The 20,864-nt window shown below is 45.5% G+C and overlaps 1 protein-coding gene across 1 annotated transcript in view; it reads left to right on the top strand.

Annotated features, from left to right (window-relative positions):
* The window catches only part of LOC119381547 (Down syndrome cell adhesion molecule-like protein Dscam2), a 381,434-nt gene that overhangs the window by 290,146 nt on the left and 70,424 nt on the right, over positions 1–20,864 (top strand). Inside the window, 2 exon segments of the mRNA XM_049412821.1 lie at positions 12,680–12,841; positions 19,436–19,606. Coding sequence (XP_049268778.1) covers positions 12,680–12,841; positions 19,436–19,606 — 333 coding nt within the window.

The raw sequence follows: 20,864 nt of genomic DNA on the forward strand, positions 1-20,864 counted from the left end.
TACGGCCTCACAAAGCTTTACTCTTCCAATTCCCGAGTCCCTCATTGGGAAATAACTCGACAAAAAAGCTTGCTATGCATGTTGTACTAGCTTACGCATAGCAAGAGCGCTTGAAATGAAAACTTCGTGTTTCGAAGTTTGCCTCGTTTATAGCACAGAAAATGCGTTCGTTCATTGTACAACACGCGCGTTGCGAACAGCGGATCGCTTTTTGGCGTGCGCGGCTCGTGGAGCTTTCTAATGGGCTCTTTGAAATTGACGGATGCAGCTTTCTTGCGCGAGCACTCCGGCCACCCGGTGAGTTCGTTAACGAAGTTCATTCGGGAAACTTCGTATTGCCAAATCCTGTTTACTTCTCCGATGAACCGATTCGGAGCTCCGCGCTTGTCGAAAGACGATGCAACAGTTCCTCAGCACATTAGTTTGCTCGTTGCGATTGGTATCCACCCGCGAGCCAGGCGCTATTATACGTGGCCGCCCCTTTCGCTCATTTGCTTCGTTATTTGCGGCATAGCTCGCGGCTGAATAAACAGCCAAGTAGCCCCGATCCTTCATTTGCAGATCGTTCATCGACCGAACATATTGGGAAAGTTCCTTGCGATGTCACGGCGCCCTGGACATGTGGCGTAAACATTGCCCTTGGGTCGTTGCTTTTACCAATAATGCTTTATTAAAGCAGCAAAAGACAAACGGTCGCAACGTGTGGTTAGCGTATAGCGTCTTCGCTAATGACATTATCGTGCAGAGATATTATTGTTAATGTGCCCATGCGACGGTGCAGCGCTGGTCGATTTCGTCTTTTGCTTAACGTTAGCGCCTTGCACCGCGTTCCTCTCAACTTCTAGCACATAGTGATTCCTTATGTTCTTCGTAACCTCATTTGGTGCTAATGCATTCACACGGTATAATACTCAAGTTGCTATGTCAAGACTAGCCTTTTTGCACGTTGTTTTTTTTCGTTTCGGGGTGACCCAGTTATTGGAAATTCATTGCCCGCTGTATTGGCAAACCAAGTGAGATTAAATAATCTCGCTTGAAACCAAACCGTCATTGCGTTCCGAATTAACTTTCAATAAAGTAGGAGAAACGCAAGCGGTTGATGGGTACGAATAGCGTAGCGTCCCGGTGATTCGCATTAAGGGGCACGCATAATCGGTTATCCTCGATCATACGAAGCATGGAGCATGTCTGTTTCACATTTGCTTAATGTTTCCTCTCTGCACCGTCCCTTTCTATTTTCAGTGAACTCTGAAACGGTGGGTATTTATTATATATGCTTTTGCAATGTTATTTAACACAAGCCCATTGTGGCAGTATAGCATCTGGCCCGGAATGCTGAATAACATTTCCTTCAACCGAATAATAGCAAGCTACGCACGCTATGAGAACTTTGTTAAAATCATTGGAGGCTTGAGGAGACGCTTACGAAAAATGCGGCAGAACCCACGCGTTGTGGGAATCGGTTTCATGCGAAGCAATCAGCGAGTACTTCTATGCTGTATTTTATGGCTGTGCGCCAAGCGCTACGAGGTGGATCGACGTGTTTTTGTAAGTGTAGTAGCTGTGTGCACATCGTGGGTTTACCAGGCACGTCGACAACGCTGACGTTTAAAAGGTAACTTATGGTGCCACGGAACGTCAGCCGTCACGTTAGATTACTTACGTCAGTATTATCGAAACTAGGTGCTCTTTATGGTGCAATAATGTGAATATCATTCGTAACTTTCGTTAATATATGCCTTCGGGGTCGAGCAATGCTTTAATATAGCTCTCTGAATCATCATCATCATCATCATCATCATCATCATCATCATCATCATCATCCTGTCTACGCCCACTGCAGGGCAAAGGCCTCTCCCATGTTCCGCCAATCAACCCGGTCCTGTGCTTTCTGTTGCCACGTTATACCTACAAACTTGTTAATCTCATCTACCCACCTAATTTTCTGTCTTCCCCTTACGCGTTTGCCCTCTCTTGGAATCCAGTCAGTTACCCTTAATGACCACCGGTTATCCTGCCGACGTGCTACGTGCCCGGCCCATATCCATTTCTTCTTTTTGATTTCAACTATGATATCCTTAACCCCCGTTTGTTCCCTGACCCACTCTGCTCTCTTCCTGTCTCTTAAGGTTACACCTATCATTTTCCTTTCCATCGCTCGCTGCGTCGTCCTCAATTTAAGTTGAACCCTCTTTGTAAGTCTCCAGGTTTCTGCTCCGTAGGTAAGTACCGGTAAGATGCAGCTGTTATATACCTTCCTCTTGAGAGATAGTGGTAGACTACCATTCATGATTTGATAATGCTTGCCGAATGAGCCCCATCCCATCCTTATTCTTCTAGTTATTTCACTCTCATGGTTCGGCTCCGCGGTTACTACCTGTCCTAAGTAGACGTACTCCTTTACAACTTCCAGCGTCTCGCCACCTATCGCGAAGCGCTGTTCTCTGCCAAGATTGTTCCACATTACTTTAGTTTTATGCATATTAATTTTCAGACCTACTCTTCTACTTTCCGTATCCAGTTCAGTAATCATGAGCTGTAATTCGTCTCCCGCGTTACTCATCAATGCAGTGTCATCAGCGAAGCGCAGGTTACTGAGATACTCTCCATTAACTCTTATCCCTAATTCTTCCCAATCTAGGGCCCTGAAAACCTCCTGTAAACACGCGGTGAATAGCATTGGAGAGATCGTGTCTCCCTGTCGTACGCCCTTCTTTATTGGAATTCTGTCGCTTTCTTTATGAAGGACTATAGTGGCTGTGGATGCGCTGTAGATTTCTTCCATTATGTTTATATAGGCTTCGTCGATGCCCTGATTCCGCAGTGCTTGCATGACTGCTGATGTCTCCACCGAATCAAATGCCTTCTCGTAATCTATGAAGGCTATGTATAGGGGTTGGTTGTATTCCGCGCATTTCTCTATCACCTGATTGATAGTATGAATATGGTCTATTGTTGAGAAGCCTGTACGAAATCCTGCCTGGTCCCTTGGTTGATTAAACTCTAATGTCGTATTAATTCTGTTAGCAATTACTTTTGTGAATAGCTTGTAGACAACGGACAGTAAGCTGATGGGCCTGTAATTTTTCAGGTCCTTGACGTCCCCTTTCTTATGGATCAAGATGATGTTGGCATTCTTCCAAGATTCTGGTATCCTCCCTGTCGAGAGACACTTCGTATACAGGGTGGCCAGTTTCTCTACCATAATCTCTCCACCGTCTTTCAACAGGTCTGATGTTACCTGATCCTCACCAGCGGCTTTGCCTCTTTGCATTCCCTTTAGGGCTTTCTTTACTTCTCCTGTTAATACTGGTGGGATGTCAGATTCCTCTGGGATATTACTGCTTCTTACGTTATCATCCTGACTGTCTCGGCTGCTGTACAGATCTCTGTAGAACTCTTCCGCTATCTCAACTATTCTATCCATATTGGTTGTGACCTTGCCATCCTTGTCCCTTAACGCATACATCTGATTTTTGCCTATACACAGTTTTGTCTTCGTAGCTTTGAGGCTTCTTCCGTTCTTTAGAGCATGCTCAATTCTCTCCATATTATACTTTCTTATGTCGACTACTTTACGCCTATTGATCAACTTCGAAAGCTCCGCCAGCTCTATTTTGTCTGTTGCATTTGAGGCTTTCATAGCTTGACGTTTCTTAATGAGGTTTTTCGTCTCTTGGGATAGCTTACCAGTGTCCTGTCTAACGACTGTACCCCCGACTTCGACTGCACACTCCTTAATGATACTAGTCAGATTATCATTCATTGCGTCAACGCTAAGGTCGGTTTCCTCGGTTAAAGCCGCGTACCTATTCTGAAGTGAAACTCTGAATTCCTGTACTTTCCCTCGCAGTGCTAGTTCATTAATCGGCTTCTTGCGTATCAGTTTCTGCCGTTCCTTCCTCACGTCTAGTTGAATTCTAGATCTTACCATTCTATGGTCACTGCATCGGATCTTGTTAACTACTTCCACATACAAATGTAATGTTTATTAGGTAGCTATAAAAGCGGAGCCAACACTGGAACCACAGGCGTTAATCGGATATGACGCCTGTATCGTAGGAGTACATATGTCGTGTTTATTGCTTTCTTGTAAAATTAGATAGCGACAGTGCTGGGCAGTATCGAAGATACATGTATCTTAGATACTATCTTAGATACTCTATGAGTATCTTGTATCTGTATCGCGATACTTCTCGAAAGACGAGTATCTGTATCTGTATTTCCGATACATTCGATAATGTATCGTGTATCTTAAGATACAAGATACTTCTATCGCAACACAACCGTGCGAACAATAATCGCTGGCCAAGCTCCACTTCTCAAGCTGGTACTGGTGCCACTAAGCCATCTGAATAAGTCTTAGGGCGGTGACGCAATTTTATTTTCCCGCCAGAGTACCCCAGTGAGGGCAGAAGATGAGGAAGACAAGCGCGCGGACGTCTACGCCCAGCCCACGTACCTTTTGTTTGCTCGATTGCTTTTTAGTTGCGCCAATATGCCGCGACACTTGCTCTTAGCCACTGTCCTGCGCCGCGTCTGTTGCGCAAATTCTGATGTTGCTACAGTGTCGTTATTGAAGATTCTCTTGCGTCTTGCTCCGTAACGAAATGTGATGCGTGCAAGAATGGGGTTCCTTTGCGTCGCGTGGATTTTAGATATCAGCGATTTCAAGGATCTCGTGGATGTAAGTTTGACTTGCATGCCATGAATTAACTTATATGCAAATAAGAATCTAACAACGTTAGCACCACTGCTACTGATGCTAGATCTAAAAGTGCAAGCGTTTACCTAGCAGAAACTATCTTGGCGTACCGCAGTTTCACTTCTTCGCACATTTATTCAAAGAATTTATGAAATCATAATTTGATTTCAGACAAATTTGATGCAAAATGACAGCTTTGACAAATGACAAAATTCTTAGCTGTCATTTTGCATTCCTTACATTACCTAAGTCTGCACTGTTTTTCCGGTCTGGTACTGCAGTGACGTCACTGCAGTATGTCTTTTGCAACGCGCACCCAAATAAGATCTCTGCTTTATTCTTCGGTCTACTTTATTTCCACTACTGTTTACACATTTACACGTTGCCAAGGCGATTTTGAAAACAAATATATAATTATGTGGGCGTACCTTGAGTAAACAGTACAAAACATTCTGCTTACCGCTTAGGAAAATAGCGATATTGAGTTCCCATTGTAATAATGGAAATCATTAGGAGCCATCTTAAAGATGTTAGGAAGGGGATTCGAGAAACTTTGTTTCGCTGAATGCTCTGTTTTGCTCATGAGGGTCCCAACGAGCCGTTTCAGGCAATTTTCCATAAGCACTGAATTTTCCCTTGTCTCAACAGGTAAGTTGACGATACTTGATGCTTAATTGTCATAACTATTAAGGGCGCCGTCTGTATTGTGTTTCTGTACTCATTCAATGTGAATGTTTGATAAACAACCACCTTTCTATTTTACTTATATTTGTTTTCCTGTATCAGGCTTTCTTAAATATTTTTCGCATTACTAATCGCCACGTAATGGGAGCTATAAGTGCAAATAGCGCGAATAGCGGCGGTGTCCTGCGACGCTTTATGGCACTATACAATACGTCTGGGACGTTTCTGTGTTGCACATGTTCTCTCGTTGAAGAATAATTGCTAAAAAGATTGCACATTAGTGAGCATATCAACAAGGAATCCTTTACGCCAGCAGATAAGTAGAATATGACAATTCGTTGCAGTTTTACGTCATGTACGTGTACACCAGGGGTCTCAAACTGAGCTTATAGCCAGCGGGCCGCAGTCGCGAAATTTAGTTGCAAGGGCCGGGACAGTGAAGATGGTGGGAGAGAGTTTGAACAAAATGACGTCTGAAAGGAAGCTTTTCCCATATCTCATATATAGGTCATTTTTGAAGGGGATTTGGAGTCAGCATTCGAGAAACATCGATAGCGATGTACAGAATGACTGATATCTGGACGCGGATTCTAAAATATAAAGTTTTTGTTCCACGGTTATGTTTTAGCACATGGTGACCACATGTTCCTCACGAAAGGAATGCTTGAGACCAGTCATGTCTGTGCAGCTCACGAACATACTTATTTAGAAAATAAAAACAAATGAGACGAAGACGGTCATGTGTGCGGGCCGGGCCGCTAGCGAAATGGCTCAGACCCCTAGTATACACCATGCGCCCCCCCCCCCCAACAAAAAAGAAAAAAAAATGTCGCTACCAGCGTTCTTGCTGCTGTACACCTGTCCGGATACACGGTATTGTGCAAGTTGCCTTTTACGGAAATGGTAAAATTCCACACCGGTATTTGCGCCGTCGTGAGAAGGCTTCTTACTGAAGTTATTGTGATTATATGGCAACTTGCTGGATGGTCGGCAAGCTGTGCAAAGCAAGTACCGCTGTCAGCGAAGTGTACAAAGAGTTGCCCTGGGAAGAAGCTAAACAAACCCCAATAAGTTATCCTGGAAGGAAACTAATGTACTTTGAGCAAGAAGGGCAAAACTTTTGAGATACTAACAGACATTTCATTCAAGTGAAACAAAATAGGTCACAGTTAAGAAATTTTGAAGTAGACATTTTCGTGCATAGGTGTTTGCTGCTACATTATATGGATCTATAATCACAAATTTGAGAATGTATCGAAGTATCTTAAGATACAATTGCCAAGTATCGTATCGGATACAGTTTTTGCGGCAGTATCTTGTATCTGTATCTCCAATACTTCTTGCCTCAGTATCTTGTATCGTATCGCGATACAATTTCAAAGTATCTTTGCCCAGCCCTGGATAGCGAGAACCATAACCACGATTGACGTTGCACCGGCAATACGCCTGCATAGGCTGTTTTACCAAACCAGTTTTTAGACCTGGCGTGGCTCTGGGGTAGAATGCCTGATTGCCAGGCAGAATGCTTGGCTTCGATTCCTGCTGGCATCTTAATTTTACAGCGAAAGCTGTTATGAGATCATTTCAGCGGCCGTTTTTGGCGCCGTAGTTGTCCGCCGCCGCCGCCGGTGTCCGTAACCACTATCACTCGAAATAAGAAAAAAAAAACGAAATAAGAAAAAATATCAGGATGGAACGAGGTTCGAACCTGGGCCCTCTGCGTGGGAGCCCAGTATTCAACCTCTGAGCCATGCCGGTGCTTGAATCTGCTTTGCAAAAGGTCCTATACAGGATTCGTGTCGGGAAGGAACCGCATTAACATATGCAATGTAGTGTGGTAGAAGAGTAAAATAAGCACCAAGCGTCGCACAAGCGAATTCTGTAACCAGGCATTACGCAATGCGAATTGCGCAACGAGTAGGTTGTTGAATGCTTCGAACCCATTACAAAGGGTTCTGCCATAATTCTTCATCGTCATCAGGCACAGCATCAACAAAGTGCGCTAATGCCTTACATGCACTTAGCAGGCACCACGGCTCTCCCTAGAATGACGAAAAATGGCATAATGCCTTCTTTCCTGCTTCTCAAAAATTACAATGATTTATAGCGTAGTGGATTCCTCGCAAGTGCACTTGTATTGGTTGCCAAGGAAGCCCATAAGCGCATGATCCACTTCCTCGGAGTCTCAGTAAAGTTCTTGCCCCCCCCCCCCCTCTCTCTCTCCCACGTCAACCTATGTTATACAGCATGGCGGGAGACGGAAATAGCGACCGGGCGTCACCCAATGCAAATTACATACCTGGTTGGCCGTTTAAAGCTTCCAACTCTTTACAAAGCGCTGAGCCATAATTCTTCATCGTCAATGGTCGTCGCGTCAACAAAGTGCACATAATGCCTTACGGACGTGTATCTGGTGCCTCGCTTCTCCGCAGAATGACGAATATTGGCTAGTAGGTGCTTCCCAACTTCAAAAAATTGGGATTTATGGCGTAGTGGGTACCTTGCTAGTGTACTTGTATTAGTAGCCCCAATAGAGCTTACAACGGGCTCTAGAAACGTCGCTCTTCCAGCTTTCGCTTTGACTGTACCGCGGTTTCAGCGCAGGCTTGGCGTTTTTTATTATTTCCATTCGTCGGGTCAACGCAGCCGATGTCAGTTTTTCTTAACGCTCTCTCATTTAAATTACCAATGTCTGTTCTCGCCGTTCATGGGTAGATATAAACTGTCAATCACCTGTGGCGCATACCAGTACAACGCGGCCCGTGATAAGCAGGCATGTGCCACACGTGTCTGGAGGAAAGAGTTTGACGACGTACGCAACAGGATTTCACGTTATTCATGCTATGACCAGAAAATCATATTCGTCAAATCCCCTTACCCTCCCATGCCAATTTCGGTCTACACCAAGTTAAGGAGGCGATCATGAGAGCATCTAGACGTAGGCGGATAGATAGATAGATAGATAGATAGATAGATAGATAGATAGATAGATAGATAGATAGATAGATAGATAGATAGATAGATAGATAGATAGATAGATAGATAGATAGATAGATAGATAGATAGATAGATAGATAGATAGATAGATAGATAGATAGATAGATAGATAGATAGATAGATAGATAGATAGATAGATAGATAGATAGATAGATAGATAGATAGATAGACACGCTAAAAGTGCCAAAGGTTCGCTAAGAAATGGTTCACATTTAAAAACTAATATTCTACATACGGTGCGCATTATCTATCTCTCAGTCTCTCTCTTTCCCCTGGCCATTGCCGATGACGGCAGTAACTGTTTTAGAATGTCGTGCTGAGAAGCCCCCGTGGATGAGGACGACGAAAGCATTGCACTAATTCTTAGAGACAACAGACTTGCACCGGCGGTTACAGACCAATAGCGATAGTGTGACTGTGTGGATTGTGGAGCGTGTCTGCTCTCTGAGACTTCCTTTACTCTTCTTACTTTCGAACACTGCTATCCCTTTCCCCTGTGCAGGGTAGCATACCGGTTATTCTAAACTGGTTAACATCCCTATCTTTCCTCTCTCTCCTGTTTCTTCATTCCTTCCTTTTTCTTCAACGCCTATTATTATCTCCGCTGAGAGGCGCAGTCAAGAAGTCGTCCGTCATGTTAGCAACCATGAGCACAGTGCATTTTTTTCTTTTTTCTTTTTTATATACCTCTCTGATTTTGAAAAGACTGATAGAAAACTATAGCTTGAGAAGGAAAAAAAGCATGCCTTCACTTTTGTTTTGTATCTCGCACACGTTTCAGCTTCGCCTTCTCAAAACAATTACTGGCTAACCTATTAGATGCGAAATATCTTATGGCGGAGTTCAGTCCGGTGGTGGTGGTGGTGGTGTGCGGCGTGACCGCCCTTACTGCGCATACCCTCTCCCCTCCCCACTCTCCACTTTCCCTCTCTCAACTTCCCCTCTCCCATTTCTCCCTCTCTCCACTTTTCCTCTCCCCCTTCCCCCTCCCCTCTTTCCCTCTCCCTTTCCTCTTTCCGCTCGTCCTCTGAAACGCGGGCTAGACATGCCGAAATTCTCTCCTGCGCAACGCCGCGATGAGCACCAGTGCATGCGCGTCCCCTCCCCCTCTCTCCTACGCTGCCCCCCTCTCGCACGCCTGATGACTGCGTTCCCCGCTCGCCCTGTGAGAATTAACGGCCAGGCTAAGGGAAGACAAAACGCGCGTAGCGTTCCTCTTCGCGTTCGACGACGCGAGGTCGGTAGCATGCCCAAAGAACGCCAACGGAACGCGATCGTGCAAGTGCTCCGGCTTCGCATCGCCTCATGGTCCCCTTTAGCGGGAAATGGTGTAATTTTTCTTTTTCTTCTTTTCTTTTCACCTGTGCCTTGGATCGGTGTACGGACGGACGCATCGAGCGTAGCAGGAAAGCATAAAACAGTGCCACACAAGCAAACAACGCGTGTCCTGAATAGAGGTACCGCTACGTAGCTAAACAACAAACAATAGAGCCCCCACTGCAACGCGTTTCTTTATCGTGGTACTAGAGCTCACGGCAACAGGGAACACATCTCATTACACGCTGCCTGCTGGTGCGATGCAAAAAGTAATTTGTTTTTGTTATCATTTACATTTATCGTCGTACTTTTACTTTTGCTCGTCGGCATGACAGAATGGTTTCGGCGCACCTACACTGTCGTGTAATGAGAGCTACATGCCACGAATCTCCTTGACGAGGAGCGAGGTAATTATATGTATAATTGCGTGAACAAGCTCATAAGTAAATGGTGTTAACACATAGCATATTTATTCATTATGCAACGTTCACTTAGACTAGAACTTTCTCTTCCAGTCAAGGTGACTTTCTGAGTAAGCAACGATATCGACAGTACACTCATACACCTGTTTTTGTCGATGCAAGAAGCTTAATAGATAGCTTCCACGTGATGTCATTGACGCAGCTTCATAACGTACTGGTCTCCAACACGGCGGCTTTGATGACGTAAAGGCAGCATAATCACGTTGCGGTTATCCTGCGTCGATATGATAACAACGCAGCTGCAACGTTGTTGGCGTCTGTACGTTAATAACGAAAGAATCTGCATGTGACGTATTAATGACACTAACGCGACGTCACAAACCTTGTGTCCAACATTGCGATGCTCCAACATGGCGGTTTCGGGGACGTCAGTGCAAACCATCTGTATGTTTCACGTGCACGTTGGCCACTGTATCTACTTTAATAGTATCTTGCACTTATCGAGAATTTTTCCTCCCTTGGCTCTGTGTAACGCGCATTTACTCGTTTTGAGGGAATCATGTGTCAAGAGTCTCACGTTCGCAACTCTGTTGCAGTATCGTAACGAATGCGGATGCAATACCTTCCTGTAAATCAAGGAAGGTTATGCTTTCGCATGCGAAGGTTGTTTTCGACGAAAATGTTCTGAAGTACGCAGTTCAAAGACGAGCGCATATTCTGCTCTAGCTGCAACGACACTCTGAAATAAACAAATAAACTGTTACTAATTAGTACATTAACTCTCATGTATGCTACCTAACTAGAATTAATCACATTTGCGATTCCCCTACTGAAGCTGATAACATCGTATAGCTATCGAACGACCTTTTTGATGATCACTGTTTATTATTTCCCTGCGACTTAGTATACTAAGCTTTCCTGGTTCCAAGGAATCATTTGTAATTAATAGGTTGTTTTGCGAATGATATATTCGCTTGCGTAAAACTTTTTGTTGGGCCTAGTTGGTACAAAGCATTTAAGAAGAGAACTTCAGCGCAAATGAAGATGGACCACAAAGACTAGAAAGACAAGCTCTAGCGCTTACTAACGACTGCTTTATTCTTCTCTCATCATCGCATATATATGCCACAACCACAATCACTGCATGCGCGCGCGTAGCTTCGTATTGCATACGTAAAAAACATAGATATTTATCCAAGATACATCACACCCACAATCCTTGAATGCGCACGCGTAGCGTCGTATTGCACACGTAAAAACACAGATGTCTAAGCAAAATGCGCATGCATAAATACATATTCTGAGGAGTACAGAGAAATAGAGGTGTCACTGATACAATCAGCTCTCCTTTTCCTGATGTGATATGCTTCCAAAGCAAGCCGCACATGTTCATTATTACTTCTGCCGAGAATCAACGTCTCGCGAAATCGCGGAGCACAGTTGTGGCAGGAGTTAAGATCAGCAACAAGACGTGCTCCTTTGTCAACATTGTTAGTTACTTTTTTGTGCATGTTCCCTAAGTCGCTCGTTTATGCAGCGCCCAGTTTGCCCGACGTAGGTCTTGCCACAAACCAGAGGTATGGCATATACCTCTGGTTTGTTGTTAAATATCTTGGTTAAATATCTATTTTTTTACGTATGCAATACGAAGATACGCTTGCGCATGCAATGATTGTAGTTGTGGCATATATATGCGATGATGAGAGAAGAATGAAGCAGTTGTTAGTAAGCGCCAGTGCTTGTCTTTCTAGTCTTTGTGGTCCGTCTTCATTTGCGCTGAAGTTCTCTTCTTAAATATTCGCTTCCGCAATTGATCCACTTCTCTAACACTTGAAATATCGTGTTCGCGTTCTCTAATTACCATGTTTACCACCACATAATTTTTATTTTGTACTTGTTCATTCATAATGATTCTAGCAACTCCGTCTCCACCGTTTTCCTGAGGATGCTGTCATTTTGCGATCGCAGCGCCGTCTATCACCTTCCACATTTTGCTGCTATGTGCGACGGTGCACGAGGCTGCGCATCGCACGTGCTTTTAGAGAGGAATTTGAAACACACACTGCATATTCTAGAATCCCTCGAATTCGCAGTTATCAGTACCGCGTAATGCATCCCTGGAGGCAGCTTACACTACCGCACTGGAGGTAGCTAACACCGGCCCACGAGGACGGCTGGGCGGCGCGCTGGTTCGAGGCTAAGTTCCTCCTCTCCAAGAAATCGGTCTGTATCCCCTACCCGCCACGGTGGTCTAGTGGTTATGACGCTCGACTGCTGATCCGCAGGTCGCGGGATCAAATCCCGGCCGCGGCGGCCGCATTTTCGATGGAGGTTAAAATGCTTGAGGCCCGTGTACTTAGATTTAGGCGCACGTTAAAGAGCACCAGATGGTCAAAATTTCCGGAGCCCTCCACTACGGCGTCTCTCATAATCAAATGGTGGTTTTGGTGCGTTAAACCCGTACAATTATTATATGCCCGTATTTTCTCATTGAAATGCTGTCGAAGTTTAAGCCTACGCAAAACTAATGCACATGCGTATTTTCTCTGCGCAGTGTTGAGACGACGGTACGACGTGAAGGTGTACGAAGAATTTGTCATCAAGGGCAACACGGCGGTTCTACGCTGCCACGTGCCCGAGTTTGTCCGCGAATACGTCACCGTCACCGCATGGCTTATCGACGAGACCGTTAAGATCACCTCGGGATTCCACCGTGGTAAGTACTTCCTTATTTCGAGTACAGCGTCTCCTACGAAGTAAAATTTAAAAAAAAAGTACTTAACAGAGATCAGGTAGTGTGTTTGAACCGGTGTTGCAGCTTGCGAACAAGCATGCAGGCGTGCTGTACGCTCGCTCATGAGTGCGCAGCGTTCACTGTATCTGTCTTATTTTGGTAATCTTTGCAATTCATATGTCCTTGCCACTAGTGCATAGTAACAGACAGAATGCTCATCTAATCCCTTCTTTTGTTCTTTCTCTTTAAATTTTTCTCAATTCACGAATAAGTCTTCTTGCGAGCTAGCTAACACTGGGGTGGGTCAATAGGGTTGGAAAGAAGTAAAATGAAATTGAAATGGAAGCCAAATAAGTAAATCTAAACAAAGTAATCAATGTCTATTCAACGTAAGTGAATCTTGTCCAACGAGTGGAATTTGAATGACCAACAATGAAATCACGACTCGCTCACGTACGCGCCTACCTCAGACTTGTTTTCTTATATATGAGGTCGTTATTTGGGCAGGGACGGAGGTAAAGATTTGCGGATTTGTATAGCACATAAAAAAAAAAACGCCCCGGAAAATGGCTAACAGAAAAGACTGAGGCCCAACTGGCTTTCTACTTGTTTCCATTCTTTCCTCTCTCTATCGTTATGCATGCTATACTTGCTCCGTACTATGACTGATGCCTATTCGTCCAACATACCATCGTGATTTGTTGGGCCATTAGGGTATACAAACACTCGTCTTTCCTGGCGAGCGTATAGTCTTGAAAAAGGTGAAATAACCGGCGCGGAACCCTTCCTGCCGATAAAGAACAAAAACGCGGGGGCGCCGGTCTGTGAACATCATGAGAGCGGCGGGTTTTCGCAGCGAATAAAACGCACCGACTGCGAAGAATAGACGAGGCACCGCAATATGGGGCAGCGCATGTACGAATGCGATATCTGGCTCCCCCTCCGGTCCCTGCGTTGGAAGGGCGCGCCTGCGGCGCATTGAACGAGCCGAACGACAAGGAGCGGTCCTAATCCCCGGACCCGGCCATTCTGGCACGCAGGCAACCGCTAATCCCGTTTGAGCTGCTTACGCATTCGATACAGACCACCGGCGAAGCGGCCGTGTTCTTGCGCATGAGTCAGCGGAAAGAGAAAGTAAACAAGAAATGTGCTAGAGAAGACGGTACACCGATATCCATGCCTCACCGAGTATATATACGTAGTGCAGAAACGGTGCAGTCCATAGCGTCGAAGTATCTCAACGGAAGGTGATTTGGCTGAAGTGCTCTGCCCGCTAGCCTGATTGAGAGTGCTCTGGAAGCTAGAGAATGGCGTCGACGCTGAATTCGTCGGTCGCTCCCGGAGGTGTTAGGTCTGCGGGCGTTGGTGAGCGGGCGCTGCTTGCTTCGATACCACTGAACACTTTAGAAAGAGCGGCCGGCGAACGAATCGGCGCGTATGCAGGTCGTGTGTTCGGTTAATTATTACGCATTACTATCTATTTTTCACCACGGAGCTGCAGCCGTGTAATTAGCCAGGCTGTGGTACTGTGCTCGGAGGCTAGCGCGAATGGCAACGCCTTCAACTGCGATCTTATTTGTCGGAGAAATGTCAATAGCAGTGGATGAAGGAAAGAAGCGTTAATTTCAAGGGCTCGTTTTCTTTGTTATACACAATATTAATGAGAACTAACAGACAATAATGCCAAGGAAAGTATAGGGGATGTTTTTAGTAATAAATGTAAGGTAATTGTGAAGAAAGAAAAGTGGACGAAAAGATAGCTTGCCGCGGGCAGGGACCGAACCTGCGACCTTCGAATAACGCGTCCGATGCTCTACCAACTGAGCTACCGCGGCGGCCATCCCCCCGTCCACTTTATGGGGTATATGTGTGCATTTAAACGTGGGAGCGTCAGTCAGCGCCGCCAGTAGCCATGACGGCGAGTGTGGAACACTCTTTTTCTGCCTGTTGGCGTCACGTAGCACGTGCTACGTGACGCCAACAGGCAGAAAAAGAGTGTTCCACACTCGCCGTCATGGCTACTGGCGGCGCTGACTGACGCTCCCACGTTTAAATGCACACATATACCCCATAAAGTGGACGGGGGGATGGCCGCCGCGGTAGCTCAGTTGGTAGAGCATCGGACGCGTTATTCGAAGGTCGCAGGTTCGGTCCCTGCCCGCGGCAAGCTATCTTTTCGTCCACTTTTCTTTCTTCACAATTACCTTACATTTATTACTAAAAACATCCCCTATACTTTCCTTGGCATTATTGTCTGTTAGTTCTCATTAATATTGTGTATAACAAAGAAAACGAGCCCTTGAAATTAACGCTTCTTTCCTTCATTATAGCGAGGGTCTCGTTCTGGCAGACTTGATGCTTTCAGGTAGTATGCGAGGGATTATTGGTCAGCTGCCAGCTCGTAATAAGTTCACGTGCTACGTGACGCCAACAGGCAGAAAAAGAGTGTTCCACACTCGCCGTCATGGCTACTGGCGGCGCTGACTGACGCTCCCACGTTTAAATGCACACATATACCCCATAAAGTGGACGGGGGGATGGCCGCCGCGGTAGCTCAGTTGGTAGAGCATCGGACGCGTTATTCGAAGGTCGCAGGTTCGGTCCCTGCCCGCGGCAAGCTATCTTTTCGTCCACTTTTCTTTCTTCACAATTACCTTACATTTATTACTAAAAACATCCCCTATACTTTCCTTGGCATTATTGTCTGTTAGTTCTCATTAATATTGTGTATAACAAAGAAAACGAGCCCTTGAAATTAACGCTTCTTTCCTTCATTATAGCGAGGGTCTCGTTCTGGCAGACTTGATGCTTTCAGGTAGTATGCGAGGGATTATTGGTCAGCTGCCAGCTCGTAATAAGTTCACGTGCTACGTGACGCCAACAGGCAGAAAAAGAGTGTTCCACACTCGCCGTCATGGCTACTGGCGGCGCTGACTGACGCTCCCACGTTTAAATGCACACATATACCCCATAAAGTGGACGGGGGGATGGCCGCCGCGGTAGCTCAGTTGGTAGAGCATCGGACGCGTTATTCGAAGGTCGCAGGTTCGGTCCCTGCCCGCGGCAAGCTATCTTTTCGTCCACTTTTCTTTCTTCACAATTACCTTACATTTATTACTAAAAACATCCCCTATACTTTCCTTGGCATTATTGTCTGTTAGTTCTCATTAATATTGTGTATAACAAAGAAAACGAGCCCTTGAAATTAACGCTTCTTTCCTTCATTCTAGCGAGGGTCTCGTTCTGGCAGACTTGATGCTTTCAGGTAGTATGCGAGGGATTATTGGTCAGCTGCCAGCTCGTAATAAGTTCACGTGCTACGTGACGCCAACAGGCAGAAAAAGAGTGTTCCACACTCGCCGTCATGGCTACTGGCGGCGCTGACTGACGCTCCCACGTTTAAATGCACACATATACCCCATAAAGTGGACGGGGGGATGGCCGCCGCGGTAGCTCAGTTGGTAGAGCATCGGACGCGTTATTCGAAGGTCGCAGGTTCGGTCCCTGCCCGCGGCAAGCTATCTTTTCGTCCACTTTTCTTTCTTCACAATTACCTTACATTTATTACTAAAAACATCCCCTATACTTTCCTTGGCATTATTGTCTGTTAGTTCTCATTAATATTGTGTATAACAAAGAAAACGAGCCCTTGAAATTAACGCTTCTTTCCTTCATTATAGCGAGGGTCTCGTTCTGGCAGACTTGATGCTTTCAGGTAGTATGCGAGGGATTATTGGTCAGCTGCCAGCTCGTAATAAGTTCACGTGCTACGTGACGCCAACAGGCAGAAAAAGAGTGTTCCACACTCGCCGTCATGGCTACTGGCGGCGCTGACTGACGCTCCCACGTTTAAATGCACACATATACCCCATAAAGTGGACGGGGGGATGGCCGCCGCGGTAGCTCAGTTGGTAGAGCATCGGACGCGTTATTCGAAGGTCGCAGGTTCGGTCCCTGCCCGCGGCAAGCTATCTTTTCGTCCACTTTTCTTTCTTCACAATTACCTTACATTTATTACTAAAAACATCCCCTATACTTTCCTTGGCATTATTGTCTGTTAGTTCTCATTAATATTGTGTATAACAAAGAAAACGAGCCCTTGAAATTAACGCTTCTTTCCTTCATTATAGCGAGGGTCTCGTTCTGGCAGACTTGATGCTTTCAGGTAGTATGCGAGGGATTATTGGTCAGCTGCCAGCTCGTAATAAGTTCACGTGCTACGTGACGCCAACAGGCAGAAAAAGAGTGTTCCACACTCGCCGTCATGGCTACTGGCGGCGCTGACTGACGCTCCCACGTTTAAATGCACACATATACCCCATAAAGTGGACGGGGGGATGGCCGCCGCGGTAGCTCAGTTGGTAGAGCATCGGACGCGTTATTCGAAGGTCGCAGGTTCGGTCCCTGCCCGCGGCAAGCTATCTTTTCGTCCACTTTTCTTTCTTCACAATTACCTTACATTTATTACTAAAAACATCCCCTATACTTTCCTTGGCATTATTGTCTGTTAGTTCTCATTAATATTGTGTATAACAAAGAAAACGAGCCCTTGAAATTAACGCTTCTTTCCTTCATTCTAGCGAGGGTCTCGTTCTGGCAGACTTGATGCTTTCAGGTAGTATGCGAGGGATTATTGGTCAGCTGCCAGCTCGTAATAAGTTCACGTGCTACGTGACGCCAACAGGCAGAAAAAGAGTGTTCCACACTCGCCGTCATGGCTACTGGCGGCGCTGACTGACGCTCCCACGTTTAAATGCACACATATACCCCATAAAGTGGACGGGGGGATGGCCGCCGCGGTAGCTCAGTTGGTAGAGCATCGGACGCGTTATTCGAAGGTCGCAGGTTCGGTCCCTGCCCGCGGCAAGCTATCTTTTCGTCCACTTTTCTTTCTTCACAATTACCTTACATTTATTACTAAAAACATCCCCTATACTTTCCTTGGCATTATTGTCTGTTAGTTCTCATTAATAGCAGTGGATGTACTTCATAGCAGAATGGCTGAGAATATGATAATGACGCCAAGTCCGAAAGATCTTTGTTTGTTTGTTTTATGTTACTTATTGCCGAATGCACGTGATGCTCGCCGTTTTCGTATTTAGTAGTTCTTCATTATTCTTGGTTTGCTTTTTTCCTATATCTTCCATCACTGCTTCAACCCTTTCCCCTACCCACTTGCAACATAGCCAACCGGACGTATTCGTGGTCATAGGCGTGCGCAGGGTTCCCCATTAAGGGGGGGGGGGGGGGGCAAAGGTTCGTCGCAGCGTCCCCCCCCACTCTACTAAGTCAATGTATGGGGCAGATTTTGCGCCTCCCCCCCCCCCCCCTCTTAGGTGATTAGGGGGGCGGTCGCCTCCCCTGCCTTCCCTGTGCGCACGCCTATGTTCGTGGTTAACCTACCTGCCATTTCATCATGGTTTTCTTTCTCTGTCTATCTCTCTGCCTTGCGCGCACAGAAATATTGAACAAGCAATACTTCTCTGGTAATGACTTCAGTATTCATTTTTGCGAAATAACAGTTCATACGCTGTGTTAAAAAAAGTAGTAAGAACCAATGACTTCATGTCAAACGCAAATTCTTGCAGTCAAGGCCGCTTGTTACTTCGAGCAGACAAATAATATAAGCAGTAAAAATTTAAATGCATTGAAACAATGCTTTATGCCATTCTCGCTTGTCATGTCCTGCAATCTCTCCACTTCGCCAAAGAGTGAGCGCTGTTCAGCAGCGCCCACATCAAAGTCTGTATTAGGCCTCATATTAAGCGACAGCACACGTCATTTGCGCTGTGGCATGTGTACACATGAAAGAAATACGTAGCTTTAATGTTTTTTTCCGAAATTTGAACGGTGTTTCCTCGTCCTCTAGTTATAATCATTCAATCTTGATGCATAAGTGTTTATGTTGCCTCTCAAGAGATATTCTCTATAACCTAAGCATTTTTGAAGAATCAGCTTTTTCATATTAACTTATTCAACAAGGAAGGAAGTGCAGTTGTTGAGAAGGTCTCAGTCAATATGCGATGACAATGCTGAGGATGCAAGATATGGAAAATCCCCAGTTTCTTCACGTAAAATAATTGTTAGGCATTTCCTTTTTCACCCCTTACCCCTTCCTAAATGCGGGATCACAAACCAGGAGAAACCTCGTTAACGCTCATGATTTCGTTGTTCCCTTTCTTTTCTCACACGTGCAAGCAGCACGACGTTTTAACGATATTTAGTTGATTGTTACGAGAACAGTGATTTATACATTTTCCTGTAGTGTACAGTGGGCATGGAAAGAACCGCGACATCTACATTCTGCGCTGTTTCGCATTTCTTTTCGCATTTTTTTATTACCAAGTGGCTGTACCCCGCATGGTAATAAAAAGCCAGTAGAATTATTCACGATTCAATCAAGAACCATTCTAGCATCTCATTATTGCCACCAAGGACAGAGCGTGAAGAAAATTGCGCGCCGCGCTGTTCGCGTTTCTTACCATCCTCCCCCCCCCCCCCCCCCCCCCTGTACGTCCCAATGCGCTCAGTTTAAGTGCATCTTGCGTGGTTGATCGTTTCCTCAAACTTTCTCAGCTCGTCACACGCGCATCGCAGGTGACAGGTACAGCCTGTTTCCGACGGGGGAGCTGCACGTGAGAAGGGTGGACGCCACCGACGCCATGTCGCGCTACCAGTGCCAGACGCAGCACAGGCTCACGGGCGAGGTCGTCAACAGCCCGTCGAGCAGAAAGATCACTGTCAGAGGTGAGTCCAGTGCACCTAATTACTTGGAAAAATGAACGAGCGAGAGCAGCTTCTGAAATTTGAGCGGTAGTATGTGTCAATAAGTACGCGGGCTGCACTTCTACGCAGTTCGCTGTAACGAAATGTAGGCAAGGCATGTCTAAACAGCATTCGGCATTATACGTATATTTCAGAGAAAACTTGAAAAGGTGCTGATTGACCAGACTGCGACGACGGAGAAAGGTTCCTGACGTGATTGCTTTGCAGGTTCTGTGTCGTTGAGTCGTGTCAACAAAAAGATGTGCTTTCGTTACCGTTCTATGTTGCGTCGTTAAGGCAGGCAAGATTCAGTTGCTGTCGCTGAGGTTTGCGCAGCAATAATGGGTTAGGTGGAGCCAAACCCCCTTGAGAGGAGCGACGATATTAAGAAATTTGCAGGCATAAACAGGAATCAACACGCGCAAGACAAGGTGGGTTGGAGATCACTGGAAAAGGCCTTCGCCCGATAGTAGACATAAGATATGGTGAGCATGATGACGTAGATTGTGATGATGATGCTGATAATGAAGTTTAACGAACTGTTTCAATAGTACAAGTGAAATATTATAAAACATGAAGAAAAGAATTGGGTGGCATAAGAGAAGGCGTAAGTGAAAGGTCTTACCCCTTCATTGAACATTAATGTAATAGTGATGCTGACTGTAATGTGCGAATTGATATCATCGAACTGAAGGGCACTTGATTTCGGCGAACCCACCTATGCGTGTAGGCTCCGAACCGCGCTAAAGGTAATATCTTTGGTTAGCACTAAACTTGACTGCCGTTCTTGTCGGGTGCAATAAATAATACCTCGTTAGCTCAAACATGGTCAAACATCGTAATTCAAACATGATGTAGTAGTGATTTTACTTACCTTTTTTCACCAACACATGCGCAGATTTATGCACTACTCAGTATTACTTCGATCTTATGTTGTCAGCAGTCAAAACTTGGCACTTCAGGGCTGTCGAGAATTTAATTTCCTGTCCTGTATGCTTATTCTGCTAATTCAGCGACGGTAGTACTTTTTCTGGCTCACTTTATCCTTATATGCCTCGTTTGATGAAATGTATTCACGCTTGTGCACATTTAGATCCGTCTGCGAGAAGTGTGCACTCCATGAACTTACGAATACGTCGAAGGTGGAGAGTGGGGATCAATAACTTAATTACGAGGCCAAACAGAAATTTCGGAGCCATAGGACTTCCTCTCGCCAAGGATCGATGTCTGTCTACAATAC

Source organism: Rhipicephalus sanguineus, chromosome 2 (genome assembly GCF_013339695.2).
Source record: "Rhipicephalus sanguineus isolate Rsan-2018 chromosome 2, BIME_Rsan_1.4, whole genome shotgun sequence".
NCBI lineage: Eukaryota > Metazoa > Arthropoda > Arachnida > Ixodida > Ixodidae > Rhipicephalus > Rhipicephalus sanguineus.